Genomic DNA, 16,976 nt, shown 5'->3' with positions numbered 1-16,976 from the left:
GGGAACAATGTGTACTCTGTTGATAGCATCCTTGTTACAATAACAATGCTCATGATCAGGAAAACAAGATCATCATCAATACATGAACTAGCCTCAGAGGCATGACTAGGGATCATTTGATGCTTACATTTTCACACATCTATTTGGGTTTTCCTCTAAATCTCATATGCAAGAAGCAATACAATTATAACATAGAAATATAAACTTTAATAATGAACATGAAAATATAATAATACGAATTTTATTTTCTCTAGGGCATATTTCCAGCGTGTTCATCCTCCATGCTAGGCCATTCAATTATAAGCAAACGCCCACCAGGGTTCCAGCAATGCACATTTCCGGCGATATTCCAGCCCACTAGGGTTCAAGTCTTGGTGCTCGCATTTATTTTTGGATTTATTTCAGAATTTCCGGCGATGCGCATTCAGTGGGAGGAGACGTTTCCCTCGATGACGAGGTACCTACGGGATAGGATGTGCGTATGTGCGTTCATAGGGGTGAGTGTATGCGCGTGTATATGAGCGCTTGCCTCTATATCGTGTTAAAAAACAAGGAAATTCTTCGAAAAAATTCCTATAAAATTTAAAACAATGAATAAATCGATTAACATAGGAAAAAAATTCTACTACAAGAATCCTTTGAATTAAAGACGCCCTTATCCATGTCGTGGATAGTACGATTGCAGAGAACCAAGTCAACAACAATACCCGTTTAACAAAATTATAATCCAACCAAAACGCGAATAGGCCGAACATTTTTTTTTACAAATATAAGGATAGGCTCCTTGGAACAACCAACGACCAAACTCCAACGCAAAATCACTTCCCCTCCTCCCCCTTCCCGAAGCGGCGGCCTCCTCGCCCCTTCCGGCGACCCTTCTCCGACCTCTCTGGCGGGGAAGGCTCGGCGTTTCTTGGCTTCCCGGCGGAGAGATCCCACCTCTCTTGTCCTCCGTCCGCAAGATCACGGTATTAAGGCCTGGAAAGAACCCCAAGAAACAAACCGCGATCTCTGGAGGCCAGTCCCGAGCTACCGGCGGTTGATTCGCAGTCGATGCGATCGCTTGACGTGGCGGGGGCGGAGAGGTCGGATCAGCACAACCGCAAGAAGCCGCGCCGCGAGACGGAGATGCCCCTAGCCGGCTCCATCGTCGCCGGTAGCAGCGGTGACTGCGGAGGCATTGAGGAATCCGGTGGGTGTCTCAGCATGCGGGTGGAGGATATCGTGCAGCACCCCCTGCCTGGCTACGGGGCGCCGGTAGCGCTCAGCTTTAGCCCCGACGACCGGCGAGTGGCCTTCTTGTACAGCCCCGACGGAACGCTCCACCGCAAGGTGTTCACCTTCGACCCCGCCAAGGGCCGCCAGGAGCTGCTCTTCGCTCCCCCTGACGGCGGCGGGCTCGAGGAGGGCAATCTATCCGCCGAGGAGCGGCTCCGCCGCGAGCGTTCCCGGGAGCGTGGCCTTGGGGTCACTCGGTACGAGTGGCGTGCCCGTCGCTCTGGCGGCCCCTCTTCTCGTGCGGGCATTGTCGTGCCTCTCCCCTCAGGGGTTCGTAATTTCCCTTCCAACCTTCTGCTATTTGTTCAGTGCATGAACGTGTTGCCTCATTGAATCTGATTGAATTTGGTAGCTTTACTTTGTGCATTGTATTACTACTTCCGGCCCCGAGGTCAATAGTTCTTTCTCGCTAGGGGTCGATAGTTTGATTTGCCTTGCTATACGTATGATAAAACATTGATATGATGAATATATGATGCATGTTAGGAGATGAGAATCACAACCGACCCACTTGTCAGGAGAGGAAAACTCACTACCATATAGAAATTGTGCCAAGTTATCGTACATAGAGTAGTTCTTGCTGACATCTTTGTTTGCATATGAGGGAAAATGTGTATTGCCTTGTTCAATATTGTTAAAAACCTGCGTATGATGGGATTGGAATGGAACACAGAACAAGGAAAAGTGATGTGAGGTGTGGAGGAAGAATTTGGAGAGGAAGCAGAATAATTGGAGAGAATTCACTTTTATTTTGTCCAGTGATAATCTGTCACATCACATCAGTGCCTTGGCTGTATAGCCATTCCCTCACTCTATCTCACTTGCAAGTCTAAAATTAGCCAGTCCAGCGTGCAGTCTTTCCTGATATGCTACTTGGCGCTAATCACCCTGTCGTCTCATGCCATGTCTTCTGATGCCAGTCCAGGCTTGACAGATATGTTTTTAACCAACCGTACAAAAAATGGATTGGATGTTATTAATCCTGCAGTTGCATCTATCAGAATTCATATGTCCTTTTTAGATCAATATTTAGGATGGAAAATCTATTCATAATAACACCGATGATTCATCACACTAACATGATAAAACCACATGTTCAACATGTGTTTTGTACATTGTAGGTAGTATCTTTCATACCAGATAGTATGTAGCTGTTGTATGTAGCATATAAGAATATTTGAGTAGTGTATATACTACTTGGTAATTTATGTTAGAATCAGACTAGAAGGAGCTGAACACAGGAGTGTTATTTCTGAAGCTGTCGCTTGCATTGTTGCCCTGAAGGGCTATGTATAGCACGTACGCAAGTTGGTTGCTAAACTGACCATGCCGCTGGAGCAGCTGGCAGTATCAGGCAGCACTACACACACACCAAAAAAAATCCCTGTATGTTTCCTTGACAATTCGAATCCTTACACTAAGCTTATCGAAGCGAGCTTGCCCCTAATACCTTTGGTAGTTTGTCTGTGAGCTAGTCTTTGGTGCTGACAAAATAAGTAGGGATGCTCTAATTCTCGAAGCCATGTGTCGCCGAGGAGCTTGCATACCACCTGTTCAGTAACAGGGGCGTTGCTGAGCACGTTATCAATGCCTCGGTACCGCAGCGGTGTGTCGTCACGAGACACGTCTACCTGCTCGTTTGTTGGATAATCCAAACATGTCTACGCGCTAGTAGTATTAAATTGTGTTTGAGTTTGATTTAACTAGGAAGTGATCAGCACTGCCGTATAATTAGGATTAGGTAAGTCCTAGTTTGGTGCTAGTCTTGTACGTGTGCTTGAGTAGTAGTACATCTATAGGTGTCCGTGTTGTGTCCGGCTAGGGTTGCCTTGCACACCGAGTCTGGTTTGTAATTGAAGTCCGTATTGGTTAGGAAAAGGGAGTCTGGGTCGGTGGCGTGAGTCAGGTCCTGCACCTATATATACATGGGCAGGGTGCATGAGTTTTGTACCAAGAAAAAGGAGAAAAGGGGAAATAAAGAGAGAAAAGAGGGGCGTGACACGTGGCCTTGGCTATCAGTTTTTTGTGCGCGTCTGTTCGTGTGATTTGATGTAATTGATCCTGTGGGCAAATTTCCAACATCGTTGTCATTGGGCGGCGATGACACGAACTCAGGTTGCGTGTACAACGTTGGGTTTGGTGTTGCCGGCAGCAATGCTGGAGATGGCTGTGGAGCAGGGGATGGTGCAGGAACAGGGGAAGGTGCTCCCCCCTGCAGCTGTACTTGGTGCGGCAAGAGCAACTTGCTTGGTCTTTGTGATGATGAAGTCGCTGCAGAGATGATCTGAGTTGCTAGCCTCCCAATCTAGCTCGCCTCTTCATCAAAGATGGCATCGCAGGTTACGTTCATCTGAGCTAGCTTGATGTACACCAGAGATCGAAAGGTGCGACGATGATGGACAGCGGGCTTTCTCCTGTGCCACCCCTGGCATCATTCTGGGCAGCCTTCGGGCCGGTGCTCGATTCAGCAGAAAAACTGCAACTGTGACCGCCTCCCCCAAAGGAAAATGAGATATTTCATTGCAAATCAAACTATCGACCCCTTGCGTGAAAGAACTATTGACCTCAGGACTGGAAGTAGTAATACAATGCACAAAGTTTAAAGTATACTAAACACTATAGGGCTCACTTGCAATTTTTTCTCCGAGTTCACCTTGGAATATCTTATAAATTCTATACGACCATAGTATATGAGATGCAGATGCGAGTACTCTGACGTGTAGAGTGAGTGTGTGTGTGTCTCCCCCCGGACGTGTAGGAGTATATATAGGAAAATGATTCTATACTCTTAGGAGTATGTGGTCCCAGGTCCCACTCATAGACAACATTTGTCTCCTCTGCAGTATTATTGTGAAATACGGCTCCTAATTATTGTGTAACCATTGTTTAATGATTCTGTCTTCTTACATGAGTACTCTCTGGTTCTTGAATTTTTTCAGTTTTTTTTCCTTGCTAGTCATTTTATCCAATTCTAATTTTGTTTTACTAGGTAGCTGCTGTCTTATGATTCTAATAGTAATTTTATTTTTGGTCTAAAGAATGAAACTTGGCAACTATGCTGTTTCTTTTTCATTTATGGTTACTTTAGTGCTAACATGCATATATCATGTATATACTTGTATTGATAGGGGGTTTGATGTTTCTGAAAATACTTCTACAACTTTGAAGATACTAGATTTCACAAGAGATGTATAACTAGCTTTTCCTTTTTCAATAGGTTTACTTTCAGGACCTGTCTGGCTCTGAACCAGTACTCAAGCTACAAAGTTCTTCCACATCACCAATTATTGACCCACATCTATCTCCAGATGGGACCATGATTGCATATGTCAGGGATGATGAACTGCAGTGCAAGACATATAACTTTGGTTTTGATGATGGCGAAACTAGGCAATTGACCTACGGTGCAAGAGAAAGTGGAAAGGTAGTTCCTTGCTTTTCTGTTGCAAATAGTATTTTAATTGGAGCATGTTTGCTGTTGCTGTGTGTTACCATGTCCAGTTTTGTTCAGCAGGCAGCAGAATGTTACTCCCTCTGTTTTTATTTACTCTACAAGCTTTGACGGAACTCAAACATTGTAAAGTTTGACCAAGTTTATAGAAAACAATATGAACATTTACAATAACATATCTATATGATGTGAAAATATATTCAATGATGAATCTAATGGTATTGATTTGGTATTGTATAAGCTAGTATTGTGGTCAGATGTTCCGTGTCAGTCTCTTGTTAGCAAGGCATTCTTAATCCAGTTTAACTTTTGGCCCGCCACAAAAATAGGCTAAATCCAGGGCCAAACAGCTCGCTTATGTTTGGACTTAACCGGTAACTAGCAAACTTAATTCATGTTCTTAACCTGCTAAAGAGTGTTCACCCCCTTCCACCAATAATTCATCATCATCAATCATTGCACTGTAACCGTACATCATGCATGTTCTTTTGCTAACAGTATTATTACAACTGTATATACTGGGTAAGTGTTGAAAAACTCCAAATCTAACATTTGTATTTGTTCTCTCTTTTCAGGTCCATGGACTTGCTGAGTATATTGCTCAGGTACTAGAGGGTGATCCATTAGCATTAGTATGAAATTTGTTTTGGTGACTGCTATCTAATACTTTGCATTACTCAATTTAGGAAGAGATGGAAAGGAAGATGGGATTCTGGTGGTCTCCTGATAGTAAACACCTTGCATTTACTGAAGTAGATTCATCTGCCATTCCACTATACAGAATTATGCATCAGGGCAAAAGTTCTGTTGGTCTAGATGCTCAAGAAGATCATGCTTATCCCTTTGCTGGAGCAGCTAATGTTAAAGTGCGCCTTGGAGTTGTTTCTTCCGGTGGAGGAGAGGTAACTTGGATGGATCTCCTTTGCGGAGAACCAAATGGAGCACATGGTGATGAAGAATATCTAGCTAGGGTTAACTGGATGCATCATAATTCTCTTGCTGTTCAAGTTCTCAATAGAGCTCACACAAAACTTAAGCTACTTAAGTTTGATATTGCCACCGGTAAAAGGGAAGTCTTACTTGAAGAAGAGCATGATATATGGATAACATTACATGATTGTTTCACTCCTCTAGACAATGGAGTGAGCAGTAAACATCCAGGTGGGTTTATTTGGGCCAGTGAGAAGACAGGATTTAGACACTTGTATCTTCATGACAAGAATGGTGAGTGCTTAGGCCCTATCACGCAAGGTGACTGGTTGGTCGACCAAATTGCTGGTGTCAATGAGAGTTCTGGACTTATATATTTTACCGGAACAATGGATGGACCATTGGAGACAAATCTGTACTGCACCAACCTCTTTCCTGATTGGAGCCTTCCATTACAAGCCCCTAAGAGGTTGACTCGTGGAACTGGACGGCATTCAGTAATTCTTGACCATCAGTTGCTAAGGTTTATTGATGTGTATGACTCAGTAAAATCACCACCTGTGATCCTGTTGTGTTCTTTGCTTGATGGAAGTGTAATAATGCCTCTGTATGAGCAGCCACTAACAGTTCAGCCACTTAAAAAGTTTCAGCAGCTGTCTCCAGAGATGGTCCAGTTTACAGGAAAGGATGGGACTTCATTTTATGGAACTCTCTATCTTCCCGATGAGAAGAAATATGGACCGCCTCCCTACAAAACACTTGTTAATGTTTATGGTGGTCCCAGTGTCCAGCTCGTTAGTGATTCATGGATTAGCACTGTTGACATGAGGGCTCAGTATCTGCGAAGTAAGGGAATATTAGTCTGGAAGGTAAATATCATTATTATTAGTATTATTTCGTTCAACAAGGTTTTGTTTGGTAGCATTTCTTTACAACAGCAACAACAGAGCCTTTTGTCCCAAGCAATTTGCGTAGGCTAGATATGAAACCCAACATAAACCCATGACAACCCATAAAAGAAGTGATCAAGTACAAGCAAACAAAGTGAAGGAATTTTTTTAGGGAATCTGCTAGATTTGTTTTTAGAATGCCAACCTTTTCTAGCACATTTGTATATAAAAGTAAAATTATTGATGCTAGTGGTTGATCTTCAAACGGGGTGATGGCTTAAATCCGGAATCCTGTTATTATGCGCACCTGCTGTGTTTGTTATGCTCCTAACAATTGCAAATCATGGACTAATAAGCACATAATGTCATTACATAATTGGATAGATGCATATAGCTTGCATCCCAGGCACGACCTGTATCTATCACTGGTCTCATGACAATATATATTTCTGACAGATGGACAACCGGGGATCTGCACGGCGAGGTTTGCATTTTGAGGGACAGCTTAAGTACAACATTGGTCGTGTCGATGCTGAGGATCAACTAGCTGGTACTGAGTGGTTAATAAAGCAAGGCCTTGCGAAGCCTGGACATATTGGTCTGTATGGCTGGAGTTACGGTGGTTTTCTCTCAGCAATGTGTCTATCGAGGTTTTCCGACACATTCTGCTGCGCCGTGTCTGGTGCCCCAGTGACTGCATGGGACGGGTACGACACCTTTTACACAGAGAAGTACCTGGGTCTGCCCTCAGAGCATAGTGATGCTTACGAGTACGGGTCAATCATGCACCATGTGAAGAATCTCAGGGGGAAGCTGCTCCTCATCCACGGGATGATTGACGAGAATGTGCATTTCAGGCACACGGCTAGGCTCATCAACAGTTTGATGGCGGAACGCAAGTCGTACGAGATCCTCCTCTTCCCTGATGAGAGGCACATGCCACGCCAGCTAGACGACCGGATCTATATGGAGGAGAGGATCTGGGATTTTGTGGAGAGAAGCCTATGAGAGTGGGAGAAAATTCATCTGTAGAAATCTGCTGTTGCCCTGTGTAACTTTAAGGTGGATAGTTGGTATGATATCGTGGACTTCATTTCATTTCCCATCATCTGTATTTATCCGCAAGTGCAGGGACATGCATGATTCTTGTCTGTAACGACCGTAATGGTCAGCTGCTCTGGTTGCAGAGTGAATAATCCAATTTTTTCATGTGATGTTGGAACTTCACCACCAGGTGAGAATGTTTATTTGGCCTTGCTACCTTGTGGTGCCTTTCTTTCGGCTGTAACCTTCTTTGCTACTGTATGTTGCATGGGAACACAATATGCGCTTGCATGTGTGGGCCCACAGAATCACACTAAGCGTGCATCGCTGTGGCGTCTCCTCCCTGGGCTATGCTGTTAGAGCAACTCCAATGCGGCGATTCATTTTGGGGCTGTTTGGATAGCTACCAACGCTGGCCATACCAAAATATTAGCGAGCCAACGTTATTTGGCGGTTGTTTGGATCGGGGCTGAAAAATTGGCTCGCCCTGCTTGCCCCAAGTCTCTCCGTGTTACGCGCGGGCGAAACAAGGGCGCCGAAAAGGTTCGCCAAAAAATTGGCGACGTTGCTTCGCTGTTTCTCCGTGTGTCTGGGTAGTGCATGCAGTATAATATTTGTTTTTTATTTCCAGTAACAACTCAGCTGATTAGCAGGGGGGTGTATTGTTGCATGGGATTAGTGCGTGTATTGCTGCATGGGATTAGCAGGGGTGCTGCACGTGATTATAGGCTCCCAAGTGCAAGAACCCCGTTCATTGTTTTGCTGATTTTTTTTTCAAGTTGACTCCTTCTAACCATTAACTTTTGATCAATGTACAAATCGTCAATTATGTATAACCGATCCGTTTAAATGTTTCCTAGAACCAAAATAAATTATTATACCCCTGTCACAAACCAAACAGAAGTCTATTTTGCCAAAATTTAGGAAGATACAATGGCTATGATCCAAGGGGCTATTTGGATAGCTACCAACGCTGGCCATACCAAAATATTGGCGAGCCAACGTTATTTGGCGGTTGTTTGGATCGGGGCCGAAAAATTGGCTCGCCCTGCTTGCCCCAAGCCTCTCCGTGTTACGCGCGGGCGAAACGAGGGCGCCGAAAAGGTTCGCCAAAAAATTGGTGACGTTGCTTCGCTGTTTCTCCGTGTGTCTGGGTAGTGCATGCAGTATAATATTTGTTTTTTATTTCCAGTAACAACTCAGCTGATTAGCAAGCACGTGTATTGTTGCATGGGATTAGTGCGTGTATTGCTGCATGGGATTAGCAGGGGTGCTGCACGTGATTATAGGCTCCCAAGTGCAAGAACCCCGTTCATTGTTTTGCTGATTTTTTTTTTCAAGTTGACTCCTTCTAACCATTAACTTTTGATCAATGTACAAATCGTCAATTATGTATAACCGATCCGTTTAAATGTTTCCTAGAACCAAAATAAATTATTATACCCCTGTCACAAACCAAACAGAAGTCTATTTTGCCAAAATTTAGGAAGATACAATGGCTATGATCCAAACAACAACAAATTGCCAAAATTTTGGCCATGCCCTTGCATTGGTCATGCCAAAAAATTGGTGGGGCAAGATGGGGCACAAACCAAACATACCCCAAACATACCCCAAACAACAACAAATTGCCAAAATTTTGGCCATGCCCTTGCATTGGTCATGCCAAAAAATTGGTGGGGCAAGATGGGGCACAAACCAAACATACCCACGTCCGCCTGCGTCCGTTTGGGTAGGCGCGGACAAAAGTGAAGGCCCAACCGTCTGGTGTCCGCGCCGATCCATTTCTGGCCCAAAATTGCGCTTGAAATGCGTCAGCGCGGATGCGTCGCGCGTCTTCTTGGCGTCCGCTGCGTCCCCACCTGTAGGCCACCCAACGACTGCCCGTCGTCTTATTTATGACGACCACCCATAGTGGGCCCACTAGTCAGCTAGTGGAAGCGTCCTTTTTTTAACCATGCGTGCGGCGGGGCCGGCCTCATCCACTTCCATCCACATCTAGCCCCTTCATCTCCAGCAAAGAGATGTGCCTCTTCGGCTGCAGCGACAAGGGTAAGGGCGCCCCCGGCGCCTCATCCTCCCGTGCTCCTCCTCCGGCGCCGGCGCGTTTTCGACCAGGTTGTCGGCGCCTGAACATCCCGGTGCACCAAGCGTGGTGGCACTGGGTGTATAGGCAGCCGCTGCCCTGCCACGATGTCACGCTGCCGCACCATTGGCACCTGGATCCGCACCGGATCCCTGTGTTGGTAGTTTCGCGTACCCAGCGGGCGCACGACGAGGAGGTGCGCAGGCGCCGCGCGCAGCTAATGCCGGAGCAGCGGTGGATGCCTGAGTAGGTCGCCGACTCTCCTAACTAGAAGGCTTGGTTTGCCCTCAAACACGAGGAGCAACGGTGTGTAGGCATCGACGCTATCCCACCGCCGTTTCCACCCCCGCCCCCGCGTGTAGAGCCGGAGGAAGAGGAGGCGGAGGCGGAGTACCAAGGCGCCCTCGGGGAAGCCCTGCAACACGTGCTAGAGGCTAGCCGGCTCGAGGAGGACGCGCACTGGGATGGGATGGAGCAAGCCCTTGCCTTGTCGACGGCGGGAGACTCCGTCCACACCCCGCTCTTCGTCCCGCCTCCATCACCGTCGCCGCCCGTCGAGCCCAAGCCGGAGCCGAAGCCGGAGCCAACGCGGAAGCGCTCCCCGCCTCCACCCACTTGGCCGGAGAAGGCCTACACGTGGACGGATCAGTACCGCGAGTGGGTGAGCGCGCCTCCTGTCCACTACGCCGTGACGCCGGAGTAGGGGGCCGCCCATCTTGAGGGCTGGAAGGCGCACCAGCTCTGCCAGGAGCGGACCGATGGCGAGCGGCAAATGCGCTACGACGCGATGCTGCAACGCGATGCAGAGGCACTCTGGCTTGAGGAGGAGGAGGAGGAGCACGCGTGGCGAGCCGCAATGCCGCCGCCCCAGCAGATGCCGGAGGAGGCTGTCCTGGCAGCGTACCAGGCGGCGTTCAGGTGGGCTGGCCCTGCTCCCGTCTTCATCGACCTCACCGGCGGCGATGGCGACGGCGACGTCAAGGGCAAGGGCAAGGGCAAGGGCAAGGCCAACGACGTTTAGGGCAGCGTGCGGGGCGGCGCAGACTTTTTTTATGTTTTAATTAATGTTTAATTAGGTTTAAGTGGACTTTGGCCGGCGGTTGACCGGCCACTTATGTTTAATTATGTTTATTTCTGCTAGCTATTTTTTTTCAGGCCGGCACATTTGGATCCGTGTCATGTTGGGTGGTCAAGCCGACCATTTGAGAATGCGGACGCGCATGTTCGCCTGGCAGATTCAAATGAACAAAAAACGGACAAAACGCGCGTTTGTTTGGGTCGCCCCGTTGGAGTTGCTATGATGTCCCTGATCGGAGGAGAAGAGGGAGATAGCCTAGCGGCAGGGGTCAGAGATTTGGGGAAGAACATATAGGGTAGGAGAAGAGAAAGCCTAGCTGCAGGGGTTAGGGATTTGGGGAAGAACAGAGGGGAGCAGGTAGAAAGCAGAGGAGGACGAAGATCCGTTCTCTTTTCTTCTCCCTTTTTGCAATTGTGTATCATTTTAGAAAACATGAGTTAGATACATGGTTGAGGACTAGCTACGTACACATGGAGGCCGCATTTAGGGTGGAGTGAGCACAAGACTTAAGGGGAGTGTTTTTCTTATTATGCATGAGATAAGGGGAGTGTTGTCAACACACACTTATTTTTTACTCCCTCCGTTTCTAAATATTTGTCTTTCTAGAGATTTTAACAAGTGACTACATACGAAGCAAAATGAGTGAATCTACACTCCAACATGTGTCTATACACATCCGTATGTGGTACTCCATTTGAAATCCTAAAAAGACAAATATTTAGAAACAAAGGAAGTATTATGCATGGACATAGGGGGGTTGTTGTTCGTTTCATGAACACACACTTTTTTGTTATGATAAATGGAAAATTCATTCACCATAGTCACTTTGATCACAAATGTGCTTCAGTAAAGAGTTTTGATTATTGAGCTTAAGATACACCTTCATTGCACCAAGCCAAACACTCAAACATAGTGGCCTCGACCATTGCCCTTCCCTTTGGGGAGTTGGTGTTCTTGGATCTCCAGTTGACACAGACTTTAAGGTCAATTATATGTACATATGCGGAAAAACACTCAAAATTGTTTTTTCATTTTTGATCTTGCAATTGTGAGTGCATACTACTCTATGATCACACAAGGACGAGCACACCATTAAGATTTGTCAACAAAGTTAACCAGGCAGAGGTGGAATTCAATAGATTTAAGCAACTTCAGTATGCAGGTAGCGATGCTTTTTGGAATCCAAGAGAACTTTGAATCGGAGGAACGACCAACACAGCTGGCATGGCCTTCGAACCGCTCTTGCCCTCCCCTTTCACTTTCTTTCCTATCGCTAAACCGGGAGAGTTGCTTGTGTTGGGTTCAAAGTTTCGCTCTACCAAGGGGCTTGCGTGTGCGCGCACACAAAGGAGACTGAGTTGGATTGCAAAGCCTCTCAGACGGAGCCTCCAAAATATCTTGAAGTCCATGGCCAATACAAACTTGGAATACCAACTCCAATGCTTGGCTTGCTGAATCAGCTACTTTCGCGTGGTAGAATGGGTCAAGGCAAGCAACGGATTGAGCAACTAGCGCGAAAGCCGTTGCGCGTTAGCGCATCCCGCGCATGACCCAACCCATCTCCCCGAAGGCAGGCAGGTTCGGAAACGTAGGTTCTTTTTAGGAGGAAAGCTTAGAAGGACTTAGGTAGGGCTGACTACGCCACCTCAGCAGCTGGGACTGGAATTGTCCACATCTATTTTTGAAACTTGATTCGGTTGAGTTTGAAGGAGCAGAGCAGAAAAAGATGGGGAATCACCATGGATCCTTTTTTTTTGTTCGGTAGAACCGGTCGAGGTGGTTTTCGTTTACCAGCGCAGCTAATCCACAAAAAACGATACGATAAATGTGACCTCTCCACTCCCATGCCTTTCTTGGTCGGACCAACCCAACCGGCGATTTCTTTCTATCTGGACTAGCGCTTCCCACTGGAGCTTGATGGACGTTGCACATGACACGAGAAATTCGACTCGACGGGGCGAAGCCTAGGACTTGAAAGAAAACGGAAGCAGTGATACGAAAACCAAAATAAGAAAGAATTAGACGAATAGGCGGCTACATAGGAGCTCTATGGTGGACCACCAGCAGGAAGATCGCATAATCCATTGCAAGATCCGTTCATATTAGCTATCTACTTCCTGACTTGCCCCCGCGAGGGCCTCTGCTTTCCTCGAACGATGACTGAGGCTTGTAGGAATATCTCTAAATAGGAATCGTAGTCCTCGGAAATAGAACGCAAATAATAGGTAATTCCAGGCATGACCAGTAAGAGTGGAATTCTTGTTAGGATTGGCATGTCAAGTTGCTTTCTCGGACCCTAACATCTTTTTTTAGCGGTTTCCCCAGAGATATTTATCATTAACGCAACCTTCTTCAGCTTATTCTCTCAATCAATGAATGCGGGTCTCACCTTCGCTTAGTTGAGGGATACTAACATCACATAGATCCGGAGATTCCCAAATAGGTCAACCTTTTAAACTGCCTGCGGAACGAAGCTCTTTCCTGATCTTGAGCTAGAATCCCTGACGTTGGTTGATTTGGTAGGATTTTCTATCACGTTTTTTTTCATTAACGTGCTTGCACCATTTCACTACTCGACAGAGGCTCCTCATTCATCCATCGGATAGGACGCCCCATCTATGGAATATCCATCGGGAGATGGCGCTGACGCTGACGCCCTTGAAAAGAATCACCAGTTACTTGATCCATCCCTGCGGAGATTCAGTTCTCTCTGAAAAGGAAGACGGGGCCCTTAGGGGTGTGAATGGATTTCATTGTTTTTTTAGATTCCACTATTTGTATGGACGTCCGGAAATCTGTTTCATGTAGCTTGGCAAGGCTGGCGGTTTTCCGACATCTTCCTCGGGCTTTGGAAGAACCGATCATCCCATCAGTTTCTTGTAAGCCTGCTTCCTCCGATGATCGGTTGCGGCTAATTCCCTACAATAAAGTATAGTCTGAAGGCTAGCACGCACCATTCCTCTCAAATTCAAGCGACCCTCAAAGCGAGGGGAAGACCCTAGCTTCAAAGAGCCCACTCTTTTATTTCATAGCCGAGAGGCATGAACGGTCTCTTCTTTCCACAACTCCTAAATTTCCCATCAGCCTATCCAATCTCACGTGCCCCTGCTCCTGGTCTTCGAACTAGTCATTAATGGTCGGCTAAACTGCTTTTCCCTAATGTAGTGTGCTCAGTGGAGTAAGAAACCATCAGCGTCATCCTCTAGAGGCTCGCTATTTTCAACAGTGGCTGCTCCTGAACGAGCTGCTCTATCACTTACTTCGCCCGGCTGATCCATTCTCTGGCTTATCCCAAGGAGAGCCTCCCGCGGGAAGCGGAAAGCCAGAAAGAGAATTTCCTCCGGTTTAAGAACCGAAAGGAGTTAGCACTTCTGATCGATTTGAATATTCCATTCCCTATTTCCTTGAGCGCTTTCACCAAAACGAAAATCAAAATGACAAATCTGGTTCGAAAAAAGCTGCTCATTAGGGTCTCTTTTCATATCCGGAAACGGATGCGCTAACGCGCAACGGCTTTCGATATTCTTCCTTTATATCTCAAAATGCCAGAATGAAGAGTATAAGGGGGTGCTGCATTGGCTGATACAGTGAGCTTCTCAAGCAGATGGCTACATCCTTGCGGCATGACTAGAGTTGCTCCCTCCGTTCATAAGTCTTTTTTTAGAGATTTCAATATAGACCACAAACGGAGCAAAATGAGTGATTACACTCTAAAATATGTCTATATACATCCGTATGTATAGTTCATATTTTTTTTAAAATGTCTTATATTTAGAAACAGAGGGAGTAGATCGAACACATAAACCCAAGCATTGTAGCTTCAGGCCTCTCATCTACTACCGTCAACTCCTCTAGAATAATTTATGGAGCCTCCTTGAAAATTTTGGTCAAGATACTACTTGTTAAAATATTTCAAGGTGAACATTGATCCGTTGAGGACAAACAATCACGAAAGCACAAGAACGACATTGAGATTTGTTAACGAGGTTCACAAACATGGTTACATCGTCGAGGCATGACTACAGGTGCTCCTCCCCATGTACTAAATTTTCTTCCAAACACAAAGACCCAAGCACGGCAGCTTCGGATCTCTACCATAAACAACTGTCAACTCCTTTAGAATAATTTACATGGCCTCTTCAAAAATCTTGCTCATGATACATGTTTGAATATTATAAGATGAACGTTGATCCATCGAGGACAAGCAATCACACAAGCACGAGCATGACATTGATAGTTGTTAACGAGGTTAGCTAAAATGGCTTCATCCTTGGGGCATATGACTATTAGCGCTCCTTTCCATATATTAAATTGTCTTTCGAACACGAAAACCCAACCACTAGCTTCAGACCTCTCATCTGCACCATGAAAAACTGTCAGCTCCTATAAAATAATTTATGTAGCCTCTTCGAAAATATTGCTCATGATAGGCGGAGGTTGATCTGTAGAAAACAAACAATCACAGAAGCACGAGCACGACATCGAAATTTGTTAGCAAGATTCATCAACATGGCTACATCCTCAGGGCATTGGCTACGGGGGCTTGTCCCCATATACTAAATCGTCTTCCAAGCGCAAAAGCTCAAGCACCGAAGTTTCGGACCTCCCGTCTACACAATAAACAAATAATTTATGTGGCCTCTTCGAAATTTTTGCTCGTGATACTACTATCTTCGTCTTGAATTATTGGTCCCCTCAGTATTTTGAGCCAAATTTTAACCATGGATTTAATTAACAAAATGTAATGCATGTCACAAAAATAGTATAAATAAAAACTATGTTCAAATACGAATATAACAATAATTTTTTTTATGACATGCATTAACATTTTGTCAGCTAAATCTATGGTCAAATTTTGGCAGAAATACGAAGAGAACCAAGTACTTGTTAGAATATTTCAAGGCAAACATTGATCCGTCGAGGACAAGCAACCACACCAGCATGAGCACGACATCAAAATTTGTTAACAAGGTTTGCCAACATGGCTATATCCTTAGCGTGACTACGGATGCTCCTCCCGATATACTAAATCATCTTCCGAACACAAAAACCCAAGCAATGTAGTTTCAGACCTCTCCTCTACGTCATGAACAACCGTCTCTTAGAAAATCTTGCTCATGATACTTGTTACTAGAATATTTTAAAGAGAACGTTAATCCATCCAGGACAAACAATCACATAAGCAAAACATGAGATTTGTTAATGAGGTTCGCCAGCATGGCTACATCCTCAAGCCAAGATATACGATCAGGCACGTCCAAGTGCATATATCACAAGTCCCAACAGCGTCAACAACTTCCAATCATGAAAACTAACAATGTACACATATGCAGAGGTAGCTAATTACTACCTCCGTCCTGGTTTATAGGTTATCTTTGTAGTTTGTGTCAAATTTTGATCAAAGATTTAGCTAACAAAATGTTGATGCATGTCAAGGCCGAATTTCGTGTTTTGACCCTTTTGACAAAGAAATTCAGGATCTGACCCCTGTTTGATTTTTTTTGAGATTTGACCCTTTTTCCTACCGCCAGGGCCTCTGGCGGTAGGGTTACACAGCCTACCGCCAGGGACCCTGGCGGTAGGAAACTTATCCACGTCAGCGCGCGGAGACGGCGCCGTCCCCCTTCGTCGCACCCTACCGCCAGGGGACCTGGCTATAGGCTGTCTAACCATACCGCCAGGGGCCCTGGCGGTAGGGTCCGGGCAGTTATTTGCCCCGAAACCCCCGCGCCCCTGCCCATCTCCCCACCCCTCCCCCTCCCCCCCGTCGGCAGTTCATCCTTTTCTCCCCCAAGTCGCCCCTCTCTCCCTCTCTCATCTCCTCCACTCCCTCCTTGGATCTTCACCGATTCTTCACCGTTTTGGCGGATCGAGATGGCCCCGAGGAGAGAACCGTAAGCTCCTCCGATCCCTCCAATTAGTTTTTGCAAACTTGCTTCCGATTCGACGCATTATTTGCTTGAAATCCCTCATGTTTTTGAACTTAGATTGGATTTTTTTCACCTAAGATTGATTGTAGTTGTAGTTCTTAGTTCTTTAGTAAGTAGTGGTATTGGATATGAACTCTAATCAATAGTTCATATGTTAGTGTGAAGATGAACTAAGTGTGAAGATGAACCCTAGTTCATAATTTTTTTTGTTAAAAAATATATGATGTAATGTTGATATGAGGATGAACCCTAGTTTGATGATGCATGTGATATGATGATATGATCTAGT

General features: G+C 45.7%; 1 protein-coding gene across 1 annotated transcript; it reads left to right on the top strand.

Annotated features, from left to right (window-relative positions):
* Positions 1-804: 804 nt before the first annotated feature.
* On the top strand, positions 805-7,809 carry LOC119307918 (dipeptidyl aminopeptidase 4-like). Its single transcript, XM_037584015.1, has 5 exons — positions 805-1,548; positions 4,496-4,702; positions 5,305-5,334; positions 5,416-6,528; positions 7,006-7,809. Exons 1-5 carry the CDS (start codon positions 1,054-1,056, stop codon positions 7,555-7,557), a joined length of 2,397 nt encoding a protein of 798 aa, XP_037439912.1. The 5' UTR covers positions 805-1,053; the 3' UTR covers positions 7,558-7,809.
* Positions 7,810-16,976: the final 9,167 nt, after the last annotated feature.

Source organism: Triticum dicoccoides, chromosome 5B, assembly GCF_002162155.2.
Source record: "Triticum dicoccoides isolate Atlit2015 ecotype Zavitan chromosome 5B, WEW_v2.0, whole genome shotgun sequence".
Classification (NCBI taxonomy): Eukaryota; Viridiplantae; Streptophyta; class Magnoliopsida; order Poales; family Poaceae; genus Triticum; species Triticum dicoccoides.
Note: the sequence above shows the minus strand (reverse complement) of the source record. Positions and strands in the feature narration are given on the sequence as shown.